A 25,162-nucleotide genomic window follows, 5' to 3' on the forward strand; every position below is an offset into this window, starting at 1 on the left:
CATTTTCAATGACAACCTTGTTGGGGATAAGTGGCTCCAGCCTCGGCTGCACTGAGACAAGTCTGTCAGAGTTGGAAGCATTGGTGGTTAAAATAAAATAAATACTTCAGTGAAAAATACAGTCGACACTCTCATATGTTCTTAGTTACCAAAGAAAGGCTTTTAATGACTCTAAACCTTAATCTTTAATATTCAAGAAACTGGTTTTATAGATGTATTTTTCCAGGTTGACCCACGTGCACTTTACTCTGGACATTTTCCTAAAGTTTTCCAGCGTTTTATTTATGGAGTACTTTTCAAAATCGAAGTGCTTTTTTACAAAGGCTGAAAAATAGAACAGACGGGTCATGAGCACAGCAAAAACACTGACACAATAGCTTGGGTCGCAGGCCTCTTTGGTCGGTAACATGATCCAGATGATAGCCTGTTTCCCCTACACAGCTTCCACAGAGGAGAGGCCAAGTGATACCTGAGACCACACACACACACACACACACACACACACACACACTGATCCATATGCAAATTTCCACTGTGCTAACCCTCTACTTCATTCCAAGTACCACAAGTAAACAAACCAAAAATGAATCGATGTCCTGGCCAATGTTTGTGCAGCAGGAAATGACGACTCTGGTCAATCAGCTGCACAGTGACTTCATTCATTCGTGTCTGGTTCCACTGGACGCTTTAATGGAGCTGGTATTAGTGAGCGTTAGGTTCTACAGGTACAATGGGGGAACGTATTCACACCTGTCAAAGAGATGCTTGTTCTGTCATGAATGATGTTCTCTCTCCTCACGTCTGTATCAGACATAGATGTAAACGATGATTGCATTGTCATGTGTAGGATTGTTCGGCCTTGGCGGAGGAATGCAAGCCGCCGAATGCCATTCTGGTCTATTGTCCTTTGGTTTGGTTTGTTGGGACAGAAAGGATCTGCTCAAATTCATAAGGCGATACTGATGAAAAAACATTTAGGGACCTGATATCGATGAGTCTGTGGAGTTTGGTGCAGCTTGTAGAGAGAATGTAGAGAAAAATATGTGTACTCAAATTTTGAATTGTGCTAAAATATATATTTATTTCTGTCTTTGTCGTAGCTCACAAAAGAGAAGGAGCACGGGAAGCTCAACCCTCGTCCTGGAAAGGTGAGTCTACACGGAACTCTGCTGTCTGACATGTTGCATGTTCACATTCAAAGGTGACAGTTGCTGTCACTGATCACCTTCAGTCGGGGATCAGGAAGCTGTTTCTCTGGAATTTCTCGGCTACATAAACAACCTGGGAGACGACAGACACGATGAAAGATTAAAACGATTTTTAATCTTATAATCATAAAATGCACACACAGTTTTCACAGTGGAGATTGCTTTTGCGGGCTTCTGTCGGAGCCGATCATCGGAATCATCAAACGTTTGATATGCTTCAGGATTATCTGGGGAATCGGGTCTAAAATCACAAATATCGCTGCGAAGAGAAATACAGAGACGTTTCTGTACACTCTGTCTGTTCCCAGTTCATTCACAGAACACAACTGTTTTACCTGAGGGTGAAAAAATCATCTATACGAGACTCATTTTACTGTGCTTGTGTTTTGGCCTCTTACATAACCTCTGTTTCACAATCGTTTCTCTCTGTGAGCAGCAGCTGTCTGGTTAAACCATTTGTTCTCCACCACAAGTATTCGTCAAAAGTTCCAAGCTACTTGACTGATGCCAAAAAACTGCATACCTGCTACTTCCAAGGAAGCGGCCGCATACATTATTAATGCAAATGTCATTAAATGTCAGGCCTGCTGCTGCTTGCACGCTGAAGGCTGTACGAAGGTTTTTCATTTTCTCTGAGATTGTCTGTGACAGATTGTGAATGTAAGAGGAGGAGCTGACATTTAGGCTGAGCTACCGGTGCTCCTCCACGCTGCAGGGCCTGAGAACTGAATGAACCAAACATGTCTGTAAACCTGAAACTACAGTTTTAAGTACAACAATACAAAAAGAAAGAATATACTTTATTTCATTTGCAGGCTGCTTTTAATATTGATGCAAGGTTTGAATAAAAAAACATATTTTGGTTTATCACGTTTCAAATTTAAATGATAATCAAGCTCTAATTCTGCTACTTTAAACTTAACTTGCACAGTTCTTCTCTTAAAGGGATGAGCCTGAAATTTAAGATTTAATTCTGCACGTGTCACTGGATATTTTGTCAGTGGATGACACTTGGTCTGTTTTTCAGCTGCACAGTTCACAGCTCTTGCCTGCAGTAATTCTGTGTCATTATTCTAATTTAACCGTCGTATCATTCTCACTGTCCGAGTCATTTATGAATAATTTATCATCTCATTTATTAAAAGTGATTTTCTAATCGCCGTGTCTTCGTAAAGTCTTGGATCTGGTGATCTTGGAGCTGCAGAAGACAAACACCCTCCGGCCAAACAGCCAGGCTTCGCACCTTTGTTGGAAAACTGCCATGTAGAAATAAGCGAGATAATCATTCCAGGTTATTATCTTCTCTAGCATCTGTTTGTTTATCTCTTTTCTCTAGATGTATATTTTTGACCGACCGGGGATGTGCGGCCAGAGGATCGAGGTGCGCAGTGATGTCATCGACGCTACGTCCTGGGATCTGCAGGAGATCATCTCCATCAGGGTCGTCAGAGGAGGGTGAGTGGACGTCGTCTTCCTATTAAAACAACCTGGGGTCTCCGGCTGTGTTTTTACTGATCAAACATTTCGTCTGTCAGCAGGAGAAAGTTTAGGGTCATTTATTTGTTCAGTTGTCTCCTTTGTGCACTTTCTATGACAGAACGTTACTGCTAAGAATTCAAATACAAAATTGGATCCACAACAACAACTGATCACTGAGTTTTATGCTTTGGACAGTTTTATGCTTTGGACACACAACAAAGCTTTCTTTCAAACTAACGCTCCCTGTCATTAATACAACGATAAAGAGAAGTACACAGGAAATAAAACCACAACCAGGTGAACACACACCAGACATTGCCTAATGTTTTTGGACCTTCCCTCAACTTTAAACCCGAGGCCTTTTGAAATTCTTTCTAAATCTCAGAAGTTAAGAGACGACACCTCCGCACCTTGTCTTTTGGTATTTAAATGTCAGGTGTGTAATTAAACACCGCCTCCTCACAGTAAACTCCTCTCTGCAGATGTCAGAGCAGAAATGCCACCGATGTGGTGTGGACATGCAAATGCCATCAATAGCTGACACACCCGCAGACACACAAGCTTGAACACACACCGGGCTCTGATGTGGAATGTTCAATCCAACGCAGCCAAGTGTGTGAAGCAGCACTAACACCGATGGCACCGCTCGGAGCCACAAAAACATCTGTGTGTCCCATTAACCCTTGATTCAATCCAACTGTAGTTATTTTTAATTGAGAGTTTATCTACCTGTACCAGTGGAGTATTGTAACTATAGATAAAGGTACTAACAGTCCAGACCATGAGTATTTGTGACAGTAAGTAAAGGATTCTATATTAAAGTGATTCAGTTTTCAGCTTTGAAAACATTCGACAAATGAGAATCCGTTATAAAAAATAAATTTCATGTTTAGTTGAGGCCCCGACTTCCCCTTTAAATCTCTTATACTTTATTTGAAGTTTAACTACACCGTGACTAATCATACAAATTGAGTAAATGTTCCACAACCATGTCCTAAAGCAACACTTTGTGACTTTTACTGAGCAACAGCGCCCTCTGCAGCCTTATGTGGTGAAGAACTCTGTTGAGCTCAAGTGGTTTTCAAATAGAGAAAAGTGCATCGTCCCACTGAAGTGAAACACAACTGAACAAGATGTTACCCATGATCCCCGGCTTCCCGAGAACAAGAGAACAATTAAAAGCAATTCAAGTATCATATTAGGACATATCAATTAATTGTTTGACACTCAACAAAGTCAAATTTCCCAACTTGGTGATTTAAGAAAATAAACATTTGTATGTCATTTATCATAATCCCTCCTCTATTTGTTCCCCATGTGTGAATGCAGATTTCAGAATAAAGATGCAGCAGTGGTTATCAGAACAAAACAGAATAATGAAAAGATGTTTTCATTGTCTTCTCTCCTCTCTTCGATAGATGGGTGATGTACGAGAAACCCAACTTCAAAGGGGACAAACTTGCCTTGGACGAGGGCGACATCGAGCTCTCCAGCCCCTTCAGCCCCCCCGAGGAGCAGCTGCAGAACGGACAGAAGGAGGAGGAGGGAGGCAAGGAGCAGAACGGAGAAACGAGTGATGAGCCGACGGAGAGCACGCCGGCAAGGAGGTTCATCATCGGATCGCTGCGACGAGCCGTCAGGGTGAGACGAGCTCTTTGTCTTGAAACGTTGTCAAACACCCCCAGAGTAAAGATTTAGTTTTAGGTTCAAGTATCATCTCATTGTTGTTTGGTACTAAAGAATAAATACTATGTCTCATTGATGCTTTTGCAAAGTGCCTCCTCCTGCAGTCAATAGCACCATCTAGTGTCAAAGATAAATATGAAAACCTGTAAACCTGGTCAATGAATGTTTAGAAAAAGTTAAATACTTTTTACTAGATTAAATGCACTTTATTTAACTGTGAGTTTTACAACATCAAACTATTGCACCTATATTTCATCACTGTGAAAACAAATAAAGTTATAGAAATATTTGAGGTAGTTTTGTTTACTGACAAATACTATTTCATACATATCTTAGTCACAATTCTTCAAAAAGCAAAGAGATTTCTCCCAAAAATATTAATGTTATATCTGTATATTTAAAAATAATAATATCGGTCAATTTATTGTGATTTACTCTCAAATATCAGTATCGGCCTCATCTGCTATAATGCTTTTTACAGTGTTAGGTACATTAATTACTTAGATTTAGCTCCTGTAAAAAACTATTCTGTGTATTAAGAGGGAATCATAGCAGATTCCATCATTTATTTTCAACTACAGGGTCTGTTTTATTACTTACCTGTGTTCTCCAACATTGCGTGACTCTAATGGACACCCTCTCTATCTCTCTTTTAGGATTACAGCGTCCCAGAAATCAGTCTTTTCCCGGAGGAAAACGCAGAGGGGAAGAAAGTCATCTTCAGAGACACCTCTGATGATGCCAGGATTTTTGGCTTCCCCATTAAGGCCAACTCTATCATCATTAATGCTGGACTGTGAGTCATGAACAGACATGCTATTGAAAAAGCTGAAATTTTTTGCCATTAACGATTTTCTCACTATTTCACATTATTCCTAAACTCACGTTATCTTTTCCCCATCGTCAGATGGCTTGTGTACGCGCAGCCCTTCTTCCAGGGCGTACCACGTGTCCTGGAGGTGGGGGGTTACTCCAACCCGGCAGCCTGGGGCGTAGAACATCCTTACGTGGGATCCTTGCACCCGCTCAAAGTGGTAAGTGCACACTCTTAGAGGTACTGACAAGCATCTCGGTGTAGGTTCTTACATGTTGCCAGTGGGTGAATGTATTTTCATTGTTTACCTTAGGGAGAACCAAGAGTGGAAAATCTGAGCGAACCAAAGGTAAGAAGAATTACTGCTTTACATACCTCCACATTGAATTAAAAAAGGTCGTCAGTGCATCCTGGTTGTAATTGCGACCCTCGGTCTCCAGTTGATGATCTTCGAAAAGCCGTACTTCTGTGGGAAGTCGAGGACGATAAACAGCAACATGAGAGACTTCATGACCAGAGTAGACAGGCAGCAGACAGCCTTCATGTACAGTGTGGGCTCCCTCAAAGTGCAGGGAGGAATGTAAGTGCTGCTTTCTACTGAAACTACACCTTATTGATCACTAATGAGTAGAACTGCTGCACGATTCAGGTAGAAAGTCTGCTCCATGAGGCAGAAACCGAAAAAACAATTTGGAGTTGATTAGACCTGAGTGCTTTTTAACCCCCTGACTGTTTCCGTTCCTGCAGCTGGGTGGGCTATGAGAAGGACGGTTTCCGAGGCCACCAGTACCTGCTGGAGGAGGGGGAGTACCAGGACTGGAGGGTGTGGGGAGGCCGCGATGCCGAGCTGCGCTCCGTGAGGGTGATACAAGCAGTGAGTTTCCTTCCAGTCACGTTGAAAAGATGAAAACTAGTAGTTTCCATAATTTCCCATCAGGCTTCAGTGTAAACCTGTTCTCTCTCTTCTGCAGGACCTGACCGAACCCATGATGGTGATGTTTGAGCAGCCAGAGGAGGAACAGGAGAACATGCAGGAGGAGAGCACCTTCGAGGTGACGGAGGCCATTCCTGACGTCGAGCTGTTCGGCTACAAAACGTCCACGCGCTCCATCCACGTACTCAGCGGGGCGTAAGTCGATAGATTCTGTATATTTACCACGTCACTAATTCAAGTGTTGCTTTAAAACAACAATCAGGCGGTTGCTCATGTTCTGTCCAGATGGGTCGCCTACTCCCACGTGGACTACTCCGGTGACCAGTACATCTTAGAGAAAGGTTTCTACAACAACAGCGCTGACTGGGGCTCTGAGGACACTCGCATCTGCTCAGTGCAGCCCATCCTCCTGGTGAGGACCTGAAACCCTCAGCAACATTTCCTGTGTGTCACGTGGGTCAGATGTTTCTCTCATGTTTGTTTGTGTTTTAGGCTCCGAGTGACAACTCAAGGACCCGGAACCAGGTGAATATATTGTCTTTACATTCAGTTGCAGGTTTTAATCTGAGATATAGCTGGTGTCCACACCTTGATCTCATTTTTGATTTGGTGTGCAGGGATTTAACTAAAAAATATGCAGGGCCTGTACACACACACTTCATCTTATAGGCTGCAGACAATTTCATAACTAATAAACTATGATACTGGAAGAACAGTGCGCTGTGTTTGTCCAAGTGCAAATATTTGACTTGTATTTAACTTTTGGCCTGAGTTAAATCTTCCATGCAGGGAAAATCCCTTTCTTTATCAACACAGAACAGGCGATAAAAATGATTCACTTCATAGAACAAGATTAGAAATCATTGTTTCTACCTGAGAGGCCCCTTATCCAAACATCCACATTGATCCTGTTATTTATTCTAACTATCTATCTTTTATTCAAATCTTGCATGTGAAATATTTGATTGCACAACCCGTAATAAAAAAAAATAGTTGCCAAAATGTGACCTAATCAATAAATCAATCATAAGCACAGATACAGATAAGAATAGAAGATAACATTGTGAATATTTGGATAAATCAAAGATTTTTCAGGCTGAAAAATGTGTTGGTCCAATCTCTCACTTCTCCTTACCTCTGTTTATCAGCTCGTTCTATACTCTGAGCCAGATTTCCAGGGCAAGTGTGACGTCTTTGACCGCAACCAGGAAGCGCTGTCAGAAAAATTCCTGACCAAGTCGTGCCGAGTGGCCGGTGGAAGGTAAGGAACCCTGAGCTGAGACGGAGAGTAAAGAAGTAAAAGTACAAAAAGTAAGGGTTGAAGAGCTAATACGTTTTGGCTGATGACTCCAAATGTCTGTGTTCCAGCTGGGTGCTCTACGAGAACGAAAAGCACTCTGGGAACTTGTACGTCTTACATGAAGGAGATTACCCCAATTTAATCAGCATGGGCTGTCCCCCCAGCTGCAGCATCCGCTCTGTCAAGGTCGTGCCGACGGTGAGAAGCTCCCTCAATGCACATACTGTGGAAAACGCTCTGTGTTCTCGCCCTCGTCTTTGTCTGACCCTCCGTCTCTCCCCAACCGTCTAGACGTTCTCGGTTCCCTCCCTCTCTCTGTTTGGCCTCGAGTGTCTGGAGGGCAGAGAGATCACCACGGAGACGGAGATCATCAGCATGGCTGGCGAGGGCTTCAACAACCACATCCTGTCGGTCAGGGTCAACAGTGGCAGGTAAGTGACTTTGCATGGAGGCGTGTCACAGAGCATCTCTCTGTTTGTCCTTTTCAGGTTTTTATGACAGTGAGGTGGAGGAAACAAACCACTTGGACCCGACATGAGCTGATAAAACTGTTTAAACACCTTGAAAGTCAAATAAAACATTTAATTACTCAATGAAACGATCAGAAAAGGTTTGTCTTTAGTTGCAAAACTCTAATTTTGTGTCTCTTCCTTTTGCAGTTGGGTGTTATATGAACACAGCCACTACAGGGGGCGCCAGTTCCTCCTGGAGCCCATCGAAATCACCAACTGGCCAAAGTTTAGCTCGCTGTGTACGATTGGCTCAGTGTATCCAGTCAGACAGGTTTGTTAACAAGTCATCTTTACAACCTCTTTACAACCTCACTGAGTCCAAAAGTACACATGCCAGCAGGCAAAGTCCTGGTTGTGTCACTACGATGTGAAAATGTGTTGTGTGGTGCTGCAGATGAGTCATTATCATTACCAAGATTATTTATTGATATAGATAAATTATTTTTTTATGAAAATAATAAATGAATAAAGGGCATTCACCTGAACCACTTTTCTATTAATATGTCCGACAGCAAAATTGACATGGATTTGAAACTCCTAATATTTTTAATTACAAAAGCCACATTTCAATCAAAACCTGGCTTCCAATAACCAATATGTTGTTTGTTTCTTTTGAGGAAGTGGGATTTGGCTGTTTTAGGACAAGTGGCAATTTCTTGGGCTGAGAAATGAAGCCAATCAGGAAATGCCAACAACTGCAGTTCACTAAGTGGCCACTTGAGACTGGCTCAAAAAGCGAGTAAATCCCCAAAGACCCCTCGAGTTTTAAAGCCTAGTTTTAAAAACGTTTTCAGGTCTCATTGGTGAATTTCTCCCTTCATGGACATTGTGCTGGTGTGAACTTTTTATAACTCAGTTAAGTTTTTAAACCCTAATAATTGAATGGCTGATGACGTCACAGTTAGCTTGTCGCTGAGCTGCTAGTTGTCTGCTGTGCTTTCCTGATTTATCATTGAAGTTAGCCTCCTCATAAACAGTCTCTGGTTCAGGGGACAAATCAGTCAAAGGTCTTCACGGACAATCTATTTTTGTTTCCTGCAGAAGCGTCAGTTTTTCCGCATCAAGAACGCAGAGAGCGGCCACCCCATGTCCGTCCAGGGCGGCGTGGAGGAGATGAAGTCAGGACGTGTGGTGGTGACGGCAGAGGTGGAGCCGATGACTGACATCTGGTTCTATCAGGACGGATTCATAAAGAATAAGGTGGAGCACGATTTAAAGGCTATGACGATGTGGAATCCATTTTTCAAGAGCCGCTCTGACGGTTTACTGTGTGTGACCTTTTCTTTTAGCTGTCCAAGACCATGAGTCTCCAGGTGATGGGCAACATAGAGCCGGCAGCCAAGGTGGTTTTGTGGTCAGAGACCCGGCAGCCGATCCAGACCTGGGTGACCCAGATGAGAGGCCTCATCACCAACCTCACTTTCCCCGGCATGGTCATGGATGTTAAAGGTATGAGAGAAGAAGAGGACAAAAATGGGCTTCAGGAGATTGGATTTAAATATTGTGTATAATTGTTAAATTGTAAATAATGATTGTGTACGTTTTAATTAGCAGTAGCGCCCCCTGCAACCACATAAGGGTTTCTTAATATTTTAAGTTTCCTGACTGAGATTATTTCTTTTTTATCTCCTTATTCCAAGGCAGTGAAACATCAAACAAATTTTTATAATGTTGCTTTAATATGAATCCAAATTCAGAGGTGTAATTGAATTTCAAAGTAAGAGCTGATGTTCGATAGCATTCATCTTCACTTTCTTTTCTTTAGGTGGAAAAACGTACGACAAGGACCATGTGGTGATCATGCCAGAGAATGACGAGAGGCCGAGCCAGCAGTGGGAGATAGAGCTGCTATAATAAACCATTTTCCTCTTTGCTCCGTTAAGCAGTGCATCAACAGTGCCTTTCTTTTTAGCTGCAAAATATTCCCTTAACATTTTGCGCAGTGGGAACCGGCTGCTGTCACTGTCAATTTATTTAGGTGCCTGTATTTTTGTCTGAACTCCCATGATCCATGTAACAAGTGTAAACACAAACAATACGAGGCCGGAGTTCTGATGAATCCACTTTCTCCGAGTCAGATCAACAATCAAAGAGACGTGTCAGTGTCTTATCGACCTGCTGCGGCGATTCGTGTCATCCGGAGTCAAAAAGCAAAAATTGAATGTATTTTTCAGGATGTACTGAGCTGCTGCTGCACAAACTGAGCACGGACTCACCAACTCTCCTGTATCCAGAGATCAAGAGCACAGTTTGACCTCCACGACTTTGACCTTTAATTTGTATATTCAAACCTGTAGAATGTCCCTGTTCATATGTCCCCAGACTCACTCTAATGTCCTTCATAACTGTGTTTACAATGTAGAAGAAGCAGGTTTTAATAACGTTATCTTACTTCTGATACTTTCTACAGACGCCAAAAGGATGTGTAACATGCAAGAAATGCATGATCCGCTTTTAAAGGTTATTTTTATATACTGTACATGTATCTCTGATTGTTTTGTGGGAAGTGTTGCAGTTATGTATACAGACAGAATATCACATTGTCAGTGCGACTAAATGGGTTTTATGTGTTTATTTTCTGTCCAGTTTCTCTGTTTTCTTGTTTTTATTCTCTTGTTGTTATCAGCTGTTAATATTTGATACTAAAGATATAATGTGAAATGTGATGTTGGGGAGTGGTTTAAAATATTGAAAACAAAAATAAACAAATTAAAAACAAAGCTGTTGGCTTGAAAGAATCGTAAATAATGTCACAAGCATTTCTGAGTTTCCACTAAATGAATCCACGACGTCCAACCTCTATAATCACACTTTTATCCAAAACGTATCTGGATTTCTCTACGGTCTGCATCTAAAAAAATAAAAAATCGATACATCAGCATGATCAAAATAATCAGAAAAATTAAATCTTTTTTTCGTCATTAAGTATTAACCCGGTGATCTTTAGTCCCACAGATGCACATTCACGACGGATCGCACAGTCATTATCATCCGGCAATTATAATATTTGACCCCATGTTTTAAGCCTCACATAACTAATTAAAACTTCACTGTCTTACTAACTAACGAAGCAGACACCATCTTTGGTTTATGAACTGTTCTGTGCTCAGCCACCAGGGGGAGGAAGAGACACTGTGGCTTCACTTTTGGGGAGAAGTCATGTCGTCCATCTTTGTTCACAGTCTATGACTGTTAAATAATGAACTGCCAAAAGTTTAAAATGCTAAATAAATAAATAATTAACAGACTTTTATAATTATAATTAATTCAGTTTTTTTAATGTTTTCAGGCTCTCTCTGGTTTTTATTTCTCATATCTCAGTGAACAGGAGCTGATCTTTATTCTTCAAATTACACTTTTTAAGTGTCACTTTATTTTGTCGTTAGCGCTTTAATCCAATGATTATCTCAGCTGAATGATCTTTAATCTTTCTCTCTCTTATCATTGCAGGTTTACGCCTTAATCATTTCATCTTGGCAGAAATTTAATGTAGAATAATCCTCATGATATTTTCATTAGTTCGTTTCATCTAAATTGTATGAATTGTAGTTTAAAGGCCCTTTATATTTAAATACTTGATATTTACATCGAGGGGGTCCACTCTACGGAGGCCGCCATGTTCTTTTACATTAGTCCAGACTGGACCAACTAAACACCTTTTGGGTTTTTATGACAACTGAAGTTCATCATAGTTTCTTTTTCATGTTTAGAAGGGAAGGGTGAGTTGAGGGGGTGTTCAGCTGCAACATACAACTTCAACACTAGATATCACAAAATCCTTCACACTGTACCTTTATCTGTAACTTTGACTGTTTCTGTATTTGTCATGTTTCCAATTTCAGCTGAGGGCATAAATATACGGTTCTTTTTTAATCATTAAAACCTGTTCCGAAGGTGAATCTTGAGCAAACACCAGTGAAAGCTGGAGGCACGTTGCTGCAGATCATTGTTTGTAATAACTACACACACGTCTCATATTTCTTCGAGCTCTGCAGGTGAACACGGCAGGTAGCAGCTGAGCAGCACGGAGGAGTGGATCGTGGATTAAAACCCATGTCAGGAATACATTTCCTCACCTCCAGGTAACACTGTGTTTTCTGTTTGAAATGACTTTATAAATGAATTGTGTTGTTCTTTCCTTTTCTCTGCTCTTTGTCTTTGGACTGAGAGAAAAGGGCAGATGAGTGTCGGAGTATCAGATTGTTATCACAGATGCAGCGTCTGAAAAGGCCTTTTGTTTACCCCTGTACTGCAATTGTAATTTTCAGCTGTTGAAACCGACGTGAGCTCAAGAAAAACCGGTTTTTACCCTAAAAGCAGCGTTCTGCCCTCACTCTGCTTTGTTAACAGACCTGACCGGCAAATCGTCTGGTGGGTTTGTTTATCAGACTTCTGTTTAAAATGACAAAGAACATCAAAACAACACATTCTTCAGTGACAGGGGTTAAAGTGCAAAGGCCTCATTCCTCACAGATTTTTTTTTTGGGGGTGGAGGGGGCCACAAAACCTACAGCCCATCGTCATTTCACAACAAACTTGACGGTCTGGATTCCTCATTTATAAGGAATGTTAGTATTTTACATGCGGGTTGTCATAGAAATGGTGCAGATCTATGGTGTCAGTGGAAGGAGTGAGGATAGCGGTTGCTGATTGGTCAGAGGCGGCGTGAGGGACAGGTTACATGGGTGAGGTGGGAGAAAGGTGCGGCACAGTTCGGGCAGGACTGAGACACAGTGCTGATTAGAGGAGGCTGTAAACACAAACTCCACACCTTTCCACAGCTCTCTGATACAGGTAGGAAAAATAAGCATTCTTTTAAAATACATGTTATTCTGTCTCTGACACATAAACCTGTAATTTATTATAACTGTTTTCTTCAGATAACTGCTGGTTTGGATTAATACACAATATCCTTCACTGAACGAAGTGCAGCTTTACTTTAAAAAAAAAAAATAAATAGTTACATTCACAAATTGGATTTAATAGTGTGTCATTTACTTAAATGTAGTTTCTGTATTAGTATAGACACACTGAATTATTGGCGCACTTTCTTTCTTGCAGGTAAAACAAAACCATGGACCCTGATTATTTCAAATCTTACGTGAGTGGACTTTTTCTTCTTCCCTCTGTCGTTGCACTATTACTGTGTTTACTAAGAAACTTTAGATAGTATAACTTTGTAATCTGATCATTTGCATACTTTCTAATTTTATCAACACTGTGAAGTCACTGTGTACCTGAGGCATGCTGGGATATCCTGTTGCCTTTTTGCTTTTAATGTAGAGAATAAAATAAACTCAATAAAGAATCAGTGATCTCACATTAGTCCTATCATGTAAAACCACCAGGCTTCCTCTCAAACTGCTTCTCCAACCCATTCATTTACTGACTGTTACCTCGTTAGTCACGGCAGGAGTATAGAATATTTAACATTCTTGAAATTCACATGTGATGAAAACTGACTTGTGTCTTTTGTTGACGCCCTCATGGTATGTGTGTACATCCATTATCATTGTCTTGTTACAAATTCCCCTTGTTCCCTGTCACTCACTTTGCATTATTCATTGTGTTTTGTCTCTCACACAGGACATGTGCTGGGGCACCCTCGGAACAGTGCGACCCTTCTCCAATTTTAACCCCGACAGAGACGTTCTGGAGATCCAGGCAGCGCTGGAGAAAAAAGGTACTGCCCTTGAGAGCTTGTGTAGCGACGCTCCATGAGTGTGTACACAATTCTGCTTTTCTTACAGCTGTTTACTCTCCCCGCCCATTGTGACATAGCTGAGATACAAATGCTGTGTACCCGGTTTAGATGCGGGGACCCTGGTGAGAATCCTGACAAATCGGAGCAACGACCAGAGACAAGAGGTCGTCAAAACCTTTCAAGAGATGACACAGAAGGTAAAGAAACAACTCTGCAACAGCACTTAGAAACTAAAACACGAATTCCAGAAGAATTTCAAAACCTCAGCAGCCTCCCTGTTTAAATATCTCCCATGCAATAAAACCTAATGTGGCGCTGCAGCGATGATTCAGAGTGTGTGCAAATGACATTCCCCTGTTTGTTTATCTCTAACTTCCCAGTGTTTGCTGAGCAAATATTATTTACACAAAAGGGTTTGAACGCACCCTTGTTTAAAGAAGGAGCTCAGAAGTATGCACTCTAATGATGTATCAGTAAATATAGGTTGAGCTCAAGTTAGTGTGATTCTGTCTTGCACATTTAATTATAAGTTAAGTGGATAGAAAATAAAATAATATTAGAAATAATTCTCATTCTCACAAGAAGGTGGCAGTATCTGTCAGTGTGTGGTCCGACTACCAGGAAGAATTACAGTTTCAACTGTAGACTGAAAATAAAGATGGACGACACGACAGCTCCCCAAAGTGAAGCCAAATCCTCTTGATCACCCCCTGGTGGCTGGCTGCAGCAAAGGTCACAAACCCTGCCTCCTCTAAATGGGACATGGGCCAAATTATAAAAACACAATTCTTGCATTTAGGTACTTCTTATCACACTATCTCGCAATTTTCCAGGAAGTCTAGGGTTTTAATTATGCCCTGACGTGTATCGGTGGGAGCACGATCACGTCAGAAGCACAAGATGGCAGCCTTGGTATCCAGAATAATTTGGCTTCATATTTGTGCAGTGGGAGGAAGTGGAGAGGCTCCATCCATCTTTATTTAAAGTCTATGTTCTCATAGTCTGGTTAAACCATATTCACATGGAGGCATCAGCTTATCTAAAATGCCCTGTGTGGGTCCAGGACCTGGAGGTCGCTCTGAAGAAAGCTCTGTCTGGAGAAGTGGAGACTCTGCTGCTGGACCTGCTGATGTCACCTCTGGAGTACGAGGTTTACCGCCTGCAACAGGCCATGGCGGTGAGTGTGTGTGTGTGTTTGTACATATCTTGGGGGCTTTGTGTAGGATTTTTTACCCTACCTCTCCATCATATCTCAGGATATACTGTATAAACGTGTGTGTGTGTGTGTGTGTGCAGGGTTTAGGCACAGATGAGGAGACACTACTGGAGATCCTGTGCACACGATCTGGAAAGCAGCTTCAAGAAATCAGCGCGGCGTACAAACAAAGTAAATCCCTGTCCTTGTCTTCCGCCGCATTTTTCATTGATTGTTGTGGACGTTTCGATCTCTGATCCATAATCTCTTTTAATCCTGATATCTGCCTTGTTTTCTCAGTTTACAAGAAGGACCTGGAGAAGGAACTGAAGGGAGAAACGAGTGGAGACTTCGCTAAGCTTGTTGTAGCTTTGCTTAATGTAATAAACAGTATTTACATCCCCATCTTCAGTTTTGACCTCTTCACTCAAACTATTATAGCAAATGATTTATTACATTTAGCTGGGACTCAGTTTTTGTTTCACTCCTGTGTCTCAACAGAAAGAAGATGTTGCCAGTAGTGTTCAGAGAGACATCCAGGTACATTGTCCATGTGTGAGCTGGTGTAACACGGGTGCAGCCGCTGCCTGCAGCCTCTGGAGAGTTGACCGTGTTTTCTTGTTTTGATTCTCCCAGTCTCTGCTCGCATCACTAAATGGGAAAAAGGCCGATGTGGAACCATGGATCAACATCCTGACGTCCAGAGACTCAGACCATCTTAACAAGGGTGAGGCTGCGGAATGAATTTTCTTTCATATCTGCTGTTTGAATCCGTTCGTTGTCCTGACCTGCATTTTATCCACAGTGTTTATGGGACTGGAGCTGGAGAGCGGACAGGCGATGGAGGAGCTTGTGGAGAAGCGATTCTCTGGAGACCTGCGACTGGGTTTGAAGGTTTTAGGTGAGTGTTGTTGGACACAGCGTGCACAGTGATTGGTGTGTGAGCAGCACATGTTGATCGGTCATTGATATTTCTCTATGTCCTCGACAGTGGAGTGCACTGAGAGCCCTTATGTCTACCTCGCTAAGAAAATAGCCACCATGAAGGTAAGAATCATACATTTAAATTTAGTTCTTTGGATCAGCTGAAGCACAAAAGTATTATTAATGATGAATGGATAAATTAACTCAACAAATCAACTTCCTTGTGCTGTAACTTATATTTTATACATGTGTATTTTAAAATAAGGCTCACTAAACAAGATGAAGACATGAAGCCGTAAAAAATCTGGACGTTTTATACATGTAGGAAAACCTTCAGTGTCAGAGACGGTAAAATATAAATCTGTTCACACACACACATCTCTCACTCCTGCAGTCGTCGACAGTTCAGGGGATCATGGTGTCTCACTCTGAGGAGGATCTGCTCTGTATCCGAACCGCCTTCCTTAAATTAACAGGCACTTCTCTCTACACTGCGCTACAGGTGGGACACACACATGACGCTGTCGTCAACACAACACACACGTGTAATTCTTTTTAAAATGTGAAGTATCGACATATTTACATGTCTGACTCATTGTTTTCCAGCAGAAACAGTTTAAAGGAGATTACCTACAGGCTCTGCTCGCCATCTGTCGATCTGAAGATTAAACTTGCACCAGATTTCATTCTTTCATATTGTTCTCTCTTTATTGCATTGTATCATTCTATAGTAATGCAGAAATACACTTCATGTTCTTGTACTCCTGTATCTGAATTGATTCCATGCGTTGTAATAAATGACAAATACAAGCAGATCAATAGTTTTGTTTTATACTTTGTGATTCACAGTTTTTGCCGTCATGATATTTCTGGAATAAAGTCTTAATATTACAAGAATAAGGTTCAATTTACCAGAATAGTGCTGTAACATTACAAGAATAAATTCTTAATTTTGTGCCACGTGTGATTTGACATTTTTACAAGTATCAGGACTGTGAAAAGACTGAGCAGGAAACTGAATCTATTCAGAAGGAAGAGTCACAGACTTGTTCATGGTCGAATGCAGGGCTGTCATTGTCTGTCATTTGTGTAGAAACAGTGAGATCAGTTGGAGGTTTTGGATCCAGATTGAGAACTTCAGGGAGCACGAGTTCTCCTTGTTCTTGTAAATGTGTTTTTTTAAATTCTTGTAATATTGTGATTTTTGTTACATAATTCTTTAAGTCTTAGGCCTTTTTGGTCACTTTTTAATATTTTACTTGAATATTGTAATTTTTTCATTAATGATAGTAGCCTCAGTCATGACATAACTCTTCCAGTAACAAGTTGTTCCTGATGCCACATCAAGATCACACACATCGAATAAATAACCTTCGTCTTTCAACCTGCAGATTCAACCAAGATGAGTTTTCACTGCTCAGGGCTAAAACCTGTAGAGCAACAAAGGCACCACAGAGAGCAGCAGAGAGGCTTTGACTCTCGAGCCTCCACTGTGCGTCGTGGTGGGGCTTCTGGTGGTCGACGTTGTCGTCTTTGTTGCAGTGATGGTTGTGGGGGCCTTCGTAGTAGCGTTTGTCTGGGCCATCGTAGCAGTGGTTGTCGGGGCCATCGTTGTAGTGGTTGTCGGGGTCATCGTTGTAGTGGTTGTCGGGGCCATCGTAATAGCGTTTGTCTGGGCCATCGTAGCAGTGGTTGTGGGGGCCATCGTTGTAGCGTTTGTCGGGGCCATCGTAATAGCGTTTGACGGGGCCATCGTAGTAGCGTTTGTCGGGGCCATCGTAATAGCGTTTGACGGGGCCATCATAGTAGCATTTGTCGGGGCCATCGTTGTAGCGTTTGTCGGGGCCATCGTAATAGCGTTTGACGGGGCCATCGTAGTAGCGTTTGTCGGGGCCATCGTAATAGCGTTTGACGGGGCCATTGTAGTAGCGTTTGACGGGGCCATCATAGTAGCATTTGTCGGGGCCATCGTAGTAGCGTTTGTCGGGGCCATCGTAGTAGCGTTTGACGGGGCCATCGTAGTAGCGTTTGTCGGGGCCATCATAGTAGTAACGTTTGTCGGGGCCATGATAGTAGTGTATTCTCCTTGAATCTGATTGGAAAAAGTACGAAAATATCATCAGTCTGTGTCAACTGAGTTGACTAAAAACAAATTATCTACCATAGGGCTGCAACTGCCCCACGAAGCAAAAGCAAACCTTATCAGCCAGGAAAATCTAAACCCATAAAATCATATCAGCTGATATTTAGGTCCACTTTGAACCGGAGACCTGCAGTTTTATTGATACAGAAGTTACAGTTAGAATTTAACTGCTGCAATAAAAGACAACCTATGATAATGATGTCAGAAATCCCTTTTTTCATTGACCTACATTTTCATGTATTAGGATCATGGAGTTTGGAGTATAAAATATCGTCTGTTCTAAACCTGTTTTGTTTGGCCTGAGGCTGTAGTGGTTGCAGCTTTCTTTCCTGAAACCTTTTCCTTGAGCCACAGCAAATACAGACCCCAAAGTGGAAAGTAAAATTAAAGTTTATTCACATAACACACTGCACTTCCTTAAGCTGATAAAACGAACGGTTCCTGATTTGTGCAAAGTCACGTACAGACGGACGGAGATTTCTGGAATGTTTTTCAAATGGAGAAAAAACCAAAAAACATCAGACGGCATGACCCATAAGAGTTCTGTTTGTTTAATATCATGTTCTTATATTTAACAGCGTCATCCAGGCAAATAATTTGAAATGTTTACTCTTTTAATGTTGATATTCATTTCGGCTCATTGGCTGACCTGTAACATGTTCCATCAACATTCAGAAAAAGTTTCAAAAAGTTTTGTTGGACATGAGAAACAATTTGAAGTTGAAATTGAAGCAACATAGGCAGAATAATTCACAACGGTGCCACCGTGTACAGAAGGAAACTTAAAAAGGTACGAATAGTTACCTGTGCTAAAGCCAGAGCCAGTGCCCAAAATCCCAGAAGCCTCATCTTCATGGTGAAGAGTCGATGGTGCTGAATATGTCCGGCACAGAAGGAAGGCTGAAGTTTTCTGGAAATGTTCTGTTGCAAATACAGACCTGTGATGTTTTAGGAGGTGTGATAATATGACGACCTGGATCTCAGAGCTTGATGAGGATGTGCACCCTTCTGGAGAGATTTTGTAAGTGTGTGTGTGAGGGCACGAAAAGCTTTTATGGGCCCAACAATGATGGAAAATATTCTACCAGATATTGGCCCATGGTTTAATTTTTAACCTTGATTAACTTATATGACATCCCCTGTTTTGATGCATATTCATTAAGAGCGGTCAAAGAACTTCCAGTGAACTGAAGGGAAATGATTCTATCAGGTGGATAATTGACAAATGGTCATGAAAATGTAAATCGACTATTTCCTTTTTTCTTTATTTTCTTTATTTCCTTGTGTGATCTTGAGTTGTGGGATAAAGGTTTTTTTAATAGGAAAAAACTTTTGGAAACAAAACTGGATGGTTTATATGTTTAAACTGAAAGACAGTTCAGATCCACTATCAAACCATCACATTACTTATCGTTTTAGTTTTCACACACTGAAATAAAGAATCATATTAGTTTGGCTCATCTGACACACAAACTGTGATGTCCTTGTGTCCAAGTCCAATGTCCTCAACATTGCTTTCAGTTTAATTTTTAAAAATCAGATCAATGTATCACCATGTTTTTAAAGTGGCTTATCTAATGTCATACAGTCATACTTGGGTTTTTTTATAGTAACTTTTTCATATCATTTTCCTTGCTTATTTCATCACTCTCACTTTAATTAGAGTCAGATGCTCAATTTTCTTTGTCCTTTTGTTGTATTATTTTTTATTTACAGACACTACAGGAGCAAAAGAAAAACACTTGCTGACTCGTGGAAGGATCATTCATTATTATTCACCTGGACTTAACAGGCCATTAAATTTAAAATCTGATGATATGGCTGATATTGAGACTAATCTTAAAAACATGGACATTTTGAGGAATATAGAATGTATCATCCACTTTTAGGGGAAATATGAGAAAGCTCAAAAGATTAGATGTGGTTGAGTATTTGGGTGTTGGCTCAGTATTAATGTCACATCTTTCTCAGACTAGCACAACAAAAGCTCTATTTCTCTGCCCCCTTTCCTCAAATTGTATTTTATCATACAATACAATGCAATATAATACCTGGACTGAATATCTGTGTCGTCCAACAGAAACCTGCTGCGGAGCTTATCAATCATCCACAATGTTTTTTGAAGATTTGCTTTTAATCACTTTTAAGCCCCTTAATCAAAGCTCTTTTTTCTATTTGATTGATTGATATTGCAAAAACAAATATGAAATGTTGGTATCACACATTTTTGATTGTGATTATTCTTTTTATTTTATATGTATTGGTTTTGGATATACCAATATGTCGTTTCAAAGATAAACACAACTACAAAACAAGAATAACACATCAATTTATTATTATATTTGTATATTTGGAATGTTCTTAATTAAGAAGAAACTTTCACATGAGACGATGAATAGATCTACAGAATGTAAAAGGTGTGAATCTGATTTTGGATTTACCTCAGTTACACATCAGATAGCAGTGATCTCAAACATACACATAAACTTGCTTGCTCATTATGATTCATAGGCTGCTGCTTTTTTCCCCTTCACATACCAATGCAGGATCTGAGTTCTTTTGTTAATCAGTGCTGACTCTATCACTATGACTTGTTAATCATTTCTTCAGTTTATAAAAACAGAACTTAATTTAACACAAAATCTACTTCCTCTTCAGCAAACATTGTAAACGAAAAGCACCCTCTCTGAGCCTCCAGGGGGCGCTCACTGCCAAAGGGGTCCAAGAACAGAGGATCCCAGCAGGAGGGTGATGGAGGTGAAGATGTGGCCCTGTCCGTTCATGGTGACCTTGTTGTCGGTGCTGGTGACCACAGTGGTCCGGGTCATCGTGCTGCTCGTGGTCGTCTGGTAACTGGTGGGATTGGCTCCTGCAGGGTCGTTAGTGGTGCTGTAATTGGACGGCCAAGTTGTATTGGACGTGTTATTGTGAGTCACCGCTGTGGTGCCACCTGATGATGAATTCTGGATGAGGAGAGGACGAGGAGGCAGACAGAAACATTCATGAGACAACATAGAATTGTATTTCGTACAACAGCAAATTATTTTGTGTTTTTTTTTTAAAGTTTGTTGCAGTATTTGAAAATAACAAATAAAAAGAATATAAAAGATATCACTATATTTTACTTGATGACCTATATATCAGAACCTCTATCCTTTTGCTTTTGACCCTGTTGAACTACAAAAAACCTGTAAAATAAGAATATAAGAGGTTATATTGATATTTCTATATACTTTTCTGTGTATTATTATCATATATATACAAGGTATTTGGTTTTATGTCTTAGTTTGAGAGGAATATTTATACCTGAGTGCAGACAAATTCCAGCAGAGCCAGTGAAACCAGCCCCAGAACAAGGTTCTTCATCCTGGATCAAATGTGATTTCCTCTTCAAGGTAAAGCTGGAGGAAGCGTCTCTAAACGTCTTTCAGGTTCAGCTTTGTCGTATGAGTCGTGTGCGTCGTCTCGGGCTTGTGAGACTTAGTTTGGTAAAATGAGTGTTTCCAGAGGCTGATCTTCAGTAAGGTGTCAGATTATTAATATGATACCTGTTTTCTGTCAGGAAGTCTGACCTCAGTCTCCACCCAAGAGATGAACCACACATGCAAAACCTCTTCTCAGGCCAAGAGATATCAATCAACCCTCTCTGCTGCAAAGTCCCTGCAACCGCTTCACTGCAGCTAATTTATGTTTTCGTACTTTTGTGAATCTTATCTTGTGGAAGTTTCAGACACTATTTGGTTAATACTTTATATTGTTTAATAATGTGCAATAAAAGAGAATGAAGAGTTCCTCGATAAGATGCATAATGAGATGGATCTCAATTATTTTTGTTACTGTGCGGTTAATTCGTTTGATTCAGATGGTGAATCTACAATTATACATCTGATTAATACACATATGACTACATTTAAACCACACTGCAGGTTTTAAAACAGGGTGATTAGGAACTTTTATCAAACTTAAATGTTAAAATTCACCAATTATTTTCATTTAAAAAAAGATTAATTTCATTATTACAGTTTCCCTGTTAGTCAACCATGGTTTTTTATTCTCCATTTGCTCGTCCACATACAGCGTCCAAGAAAGCAACATGAAAACCTGAAAGCTTTGACTGATTTATTCAAAAACATTCAAAAACATTTGCTCATATAGGCTCCACATGATTTATCAGTTATACAAATAAATGCAAGAAAGCCATTAGAGCAAAAGGAAACAGCACATTACAGGTGGAGCAAAACAAACATCCTGAATTTAAATGTGATGTTTGAATATGATCTAAATATTTAAAATATAATATACATTCCATTCAAATGAGGTGGCGGCTGTTATTCTAACATCCCAACTAAACTAAAGTTCTCGTAGGATCCAGTTGTTTTAACCTTTTCCACCCTGATGCTAATTATTTTCCAATGAAGTCCAATGTTTGTTTACCGACCAATTTATTTGCCCTAAAGAAACTTTCCATTAAATACAGATTGAACATTTAAAGTATGACGTTGTGCTTAATTTATAAATGAGTAGTGCTGCACTCTTGGTCAGAAGAGAAAAGAGTTCTTCGTAGCATCAGTCAGTAAAATGTGCGACTGTAATAGAAAAAAACAAAACTTTTATTTACCTTTAATATACAGCACAAGATGATTTAAGGGTTTAATGAGAAGGAGGACATTGGTGTTGATTGTAAATTGTCAGCCCTGTGCTCTGTAGATGAACATGGAGATGGCGGGAACCAGCAGGTGACTGTAGCACCAGAACAGAGCGTCGCAACCACTTCTTGGTGTCGTGGTTGAACTTGTTGGCGTGCTGAATGACGTCCTGTTTGTAGAATGCGGAGGGGTGGTTGCTGTGGTTGCTGTGGTTGCTGTCATTGCTGTGGTTGCTGTGGTTGCTGTGGTTGCTGTCATTGCTGTGGTTGCTGTGGTTGCTGTGGTTGCTGTCATTGCTGTGGTTGCCGTGGTTGCTGTGGTTGCCGTGGTTGCCGTGGTTGCCGTGGTTGCCGTGGTTGCTGTGGTTGCTCTCGTTGCTGTCGTTGCTGTCGTTGCTGTGGTTCGAGAGCCTTGAGTCGTCTCAGAGGATGGCTGCAGAGATGAAGTGGGGGCGGCTGTGGTGTATGCAGAGGTAGGCGGCCTCACTGTGCCGCTGGTGTGGTTGTTGGGGACTGCGTGAGTGGAGCTGCTGTTGTGCAGGGTCGTGGTCTCTGTAGGTTGGGTGGTGTTGAATGGAGTGGTGGAAGTGTTGGTCGCTGTGGTTGCATTTAGTCCCTATGAGAGAAAACAACAGTTTGCATTGCAGAAGAGACGTAATGTGATTTCTCTGAGTGCATTTGTCGCTTTCTCACAACAATAGCATCAAGTTTTTCCAGCAACAATGTCCCAGCTACTACACATCTTATCGTCAAGAGCGTTTTTTTAGTATCCTGAGCTCCCAGAATCACTTTACAGGGGATTCAGCAAAAAAACATTAATGTTAATATAAAGCACTAGGCATGAAAACACATGTATATATAACCTAGATGGGAGAATGAATTCTATCTACACGTCTCTAACGTGGTTATTTTTTCTTTCCACGCTCTGCTCCCATCTTTAAATAACACCAGTCCTTCCTTGTTGTTATCAAACTTTGAATCAAGATAAAAAAAACTTCCTGCAGAACTCTGACTTCTCTGTAGCCAAACCACACAAAGGTCAAGCACCTGCTGAACACAGGAGGCATGAAAGACATTAACCACACTTTGCATAACGCTGTGGTTGACGTGGGCCTGCAGCACATGAGATGGATTATACTCTGGGTTATATAATTCTTCCCTGAGCGCCTGTACAGTATCACCGCATCTTCACTGTATCCGCATCTGTCTCTTTCCCCATAGACCCTCGCCCCTCTGGTCTTCAGTGATATATTTTATATTTCCTGCGGTATGTGTGGGAATGGGAGCGAGCCTGTGGAGGACACTGAGTAGTGCAGATTAGCAGCAGCTGACAGAGTCTCTCTATTAAATTCAGATTCAAAGATTTGTTGAAGTGGAGGAATAATAATTTATTTAATTTATAACAGTTGAAATAATAGTTTAATTGATTTGTACTTTTTCTGTCTATTGCTAAAAACATACTAAAACAACATACACGTGTAAAGATTTACAAAATTACAAAGTTAATAATTCATCTTTAGTTGCTTTGAAGAGTTACTCAAAATTTAAGTTTGCACATGGGTGAGAAAGTTGTGTAATATAAAATAACACATGGGCCTTTTGGTTGCTTCTGTTTTCAAGGTCAACAATTACTTCCCTGTTTCAATGAATCAGTTCTTTGTGAGAGTTTAGATAATGTGAGTTTTTCTTTTTACCTCCGTTGATCCTGAGATGCATTTTGTTTCCTCTGACTAATCTGAATGCGTCCGCATCCCGAAAAATCCAGCTGTTCAAACCAGTGTCCACTAATCGGAGAGGGTGACCGTGATGGAGCAACGATGACAAACCTGCATCACAGTTTTCTGAATGTGGACATTAACTCAGGTCGCACTGTGTTTTCTTTTCAAAAGTGTCTCTTACCTCACAGCTGCCCAGGACCATGAAGGTCAAAGTGACACAGAGGACAAGCATTCCTGATGTCTTCATCTCGGTTTCGGATGTTTCCTTGGTACGTCTCTCCCCACCTTCCTGTCCGTCCTTTTATACCAGCTGCCCATCACACTGATGCTGATAACTTTTAGACGGCAGGGAGCAGTGGGCGGGAGCAAAACCCTACCATGTCCACTGAAGCGCTTCCAACATTAATAATGGTAAATGACTGCCATGTGTAATCAGAATGATCAAAGCTGATGCAAATAAATTCTTTCCTGTGCTTTGTTTTATCTGCACTTTCATTTTACCTCGTGCCAAATATACTAACTGGTTCTTTCCGTCACGCTGTAACTAAAGCAGACTCTGTAATATTGATGGGGGATTTGTAAATCAGGGATGATTTGTACCACATCATCACAGGATTTATTATATTACCACATTTTATCCCTGATTATTCTAAATTGTTGTCAACAGGACTGGGTGTGAAGGATGCTGTGTCTTATAATGAACCATTAATCACCAACCCTGCATTTTGGCAGAACTTTTCATACCTCTCAGTGAGTAGTTTTTTGGTTTTCCTACCCACAACTTATTTTGTTCTGCTGACTCTCACTGTTTCCATAGTTTTTGGCCACAGTCAACATCTGTTTTCAGTGCAAAAGCTCCACAGTAGAGATGATGTGAGCTAATGAACATGAGAGATCCAG

At 40.9% G+C, this 25,162-nt stretch overlaps 4 protein-coding genes across 7 annotated transcripts in view; 2 read left to right on the forward strand and 2 right to left on the reverse strand.

The window, feature by feature from the left end:
* The window catches only part of LOC109639985 (uncharacterized), a 31,978-nt gene extending 21,325 nt beyond the window's left edge, over positions 1 to 10,653 (forward strand). The window contains exons 7-24 of the mRNA XM_069516649.1: positions 1,101 to 1,148; positions 2,545 to 2,663; positions 4,106 to 4,328; positions 5,030 to 5,169; positions 5,281 to 5,407; positions 5,501 to 5,536; positions 5,628 to 5,767; positions 5,935 to 6,061; positions 6,159 to 6,316; positions 6,407 to 6,533; positions 6,614 to 6,646; positions 7,270 to 7,382; positions 7,490 to 7,619; positions 7,713 to 7,852; positions 8,081 to 8,204; positions 8,975 to 9,133; positions 9,223 to 9,382; positions 9,699 to 10,653. Of these exons, the coding sequence (XP_069372750.1) occupies positions 1,101 to 1,148; positions 2,545 to 2,663; positions 4,106 to 4,328; positions 5,030 to 5,169; positions 5,281 to 5,407; positions 5,501 to 5,536; positions 5,628 to 5,767; positions 5,935 to 6,061; positions 6,159 to 6,316; positions 6,407 to 6,533; positions 6,614 to 6,646; positions 7,270 to 7,382; positions 7,490 to 7,619; positions 7,713 to 7,852; positions 8,081 to 8,204; positions 8,975 to 9,133; positions 9,223 to 9,382; positions 9,699 to 9,787 (2,193 nt within the window). The 3' untranslated portion in view covers positions 9,788 to 10,653. The remainder of the gene's footprint in view (positions 1 to 1,100; positions 1,149 to 2,544; positions 2,664 to 4,105; positions 4,329 to 5,029; positions 5,170 to 5,280; positions 5,408 to 5,500; positions 5,537 to 5,627; positions 5,768 to 5,934; positions 6,062 to 6,158; positions 6,317 to 6,406; positions 6,534 to 6,613; positions 6,647 to 7,269; positions 7,383 to 7,489; positions 7,620 to 7,712; positions 7,853 to 8,080; positions 8,205 to 8,974; positions 9,134 to 9,222; positions 9,383 to 9,698) is intronic.
* Positions 10,654 to 11,808: 1,155 nt separating this feature from the next.
* Positions 11,809 to 16,571, forward strand: anxa14 (annexin A14). Of its 4 annotated transcripts, XM_069516838.1 has the most exons (14): positions 11,880 to 12,015; positions 12,202 to 12,304; positions 12,995 to 13,034; positions 13,520 to 13,616; positions 13,746 to 13,834; positions 14,701 to 14,814; positions 14,934 to 15,024; positions 15,133 to 15,212; positions 15,334 to 15,372; positions 15,469 to 15,559; positions 15,638 to 15,733; positions 15,824 to 15,879; positions 16,151 to 16,258; positions 16,363 to 16,571. In XM_069516838.1, exons 3-14 carry the CDS (start codon positions 13,008 to 13,010, stop codon positions 16,423 to 16,425), a joined length of 951 nt encoding a protein of 316 aa, XP_069372939.1. In that variant the 5' UTR covers positions 11,880 to 12,015; positions 12,202 to 12,304; positions 12,995 to 13,007; the 3' UTR covers positions 16,426 to 16,571. The 4 variants fall into 4 exon arrangements, with proteins under 4 accessions (XP_019959310.2, XP_069372939.1, XP_019959309.2 ...); XM_020103751.2 differs by lacking the exon at positions 12,202 to 12,304 and having other exon boundaries at positions 11,809 to 12,015; XM_020103750.2 differs by lacking the exons at positions 11,880 to 12,015; positions 12,202 to 12,304 and adding an exon at positions 12,593 to 12,727.
* Positions 16,572 to 16,573: 2 nt separating this feature from the next.
* LOC138405960 (uncharacterized) lies at positions 16,574 to 20,006 on the reverse strand. Its single transcript, XM_069516883.1, has 3 exons — positions 19,951 to 20,006; positions 18,704 to 18,948; positions 16,574 to 17,848 (listed from the first exon to the last, which is right to left on the reverse strand). The coding sequence occupies exons 1-3, from the start codon at positions 20,004 to 20,006 to the stop codon at positions 17,106 to 17,108; spliced, it is 1,044 nt and encodes a 347-aa protein (XP_069372984.1). The 3' UTR covers positions 16,574 to 17,105.
* A 1,997-nt stretch (positions 20,007 to 22,003) lies between these two features.
* LOC138405891 (integumentary mucin A.1) lies at positions 22,004 to 24,594 on the reverse strand. Its single transcript, XM_069516310.1, has 2 exons — positions 24,444 to 24,594; positions 22,004 to 23,160 (listed from the first exon to the last, which is right to left on the reverse strand). The coding sequence occupies exons 1-2, from the start codon at positions 24,507 to 24,509 to the stop codon at positions 22,588 to 22,590; spliced, it is 639 nt and encodes a 212-aa protein (XP_069372411.1). The 5' UTR covers positions 24,510 to 24,594; the 3' UTR covers positions 22,004 to 22,587.
* Between the last annotated feature and the right edge of the window lie 568 nt (positions 24,595 to 25,162).

The sequence above is a fragment of the Paralichthys olivaceus genome, chromosome 20 (genome assembly GCF_024713975.1).
Source record: "Paralichthys olivaceus isolate ysfri-2021 chromosome 20, ASM2471397v2, whole genome shotgun sequence".
Taxonomy (NCBI): domain Eukaryota; kingdom Metazoa; phylum Chordata; class Actinopteri; order Pleuronectiformes; family Paralichthyidae; genus Paralichthys; species Paralichthys olivaceus.

What these genes read in the sequence shown, in the direction of transcription:
- anxa14 (XM_020103751.2), top strand. Translation starts at nt 13,008, where the DNA reads ATGGACCCTGATTATTTCAAATCTTAC. An exon ending in GCCTGCAACAGGCCATGGCG is followed by an intron (nt 14,815 to 14,933) that starts GTGAGTGTGTGT and finishes GTGTGTGTGCAG; the next exon opens with GGTTTAGGCACAGATGAGGA. An exon ending in CTCAGACCATCTTAACAAGG is followed by an intron (nt 15,560 to 15,637) that starts GTGAGGCTGCGG and finishes TTTTATCCACAG; the next exon opens with TGTTTATGGGACTGGAGCTG.
- LOC138405960 (XM_069516883.1), bottom strand. Translation starts at nt 20,006, where the DNA reads ATGATTGATAAGCTCCGCAGCAGGTTTCTGTTGGACGACACAGATATT. An exon ending in GACACAGATATTCAGTCCAG is followed by an intron (nt 18,949 to 19,950) that starts GTATTATATTGC and finishes GGCCCATAAAAG; the next exon opens with CTTTTCGTGCCCTCACACAC. An exon ending in TGGCTCTGGCTTTAGCACAG is followed by an intron (nt 17,849 to 18,703) that starts GTAACTATTCGT and finishes TTTTCCAATCAG; the next exon opens with ATTCAAGGAGAATACACTAC.
- LOC138405891 (XM_069516310.1), bottom strand. Translation starts at nt 24,509, where the DNA reads ATGAAGACATCAGGAATGCTTGTCCTCTGTGTCACTTTGACCTTCATG. An exon ending in TGGTCCTGGGCAGCTGTGAG is followed by an intron (nt 23,161 to 24,443) that starts GTAAGAGACACT and finishes TTTCTCTCATAG; the next exon opens with GGACTAAATGCAACCACAGC.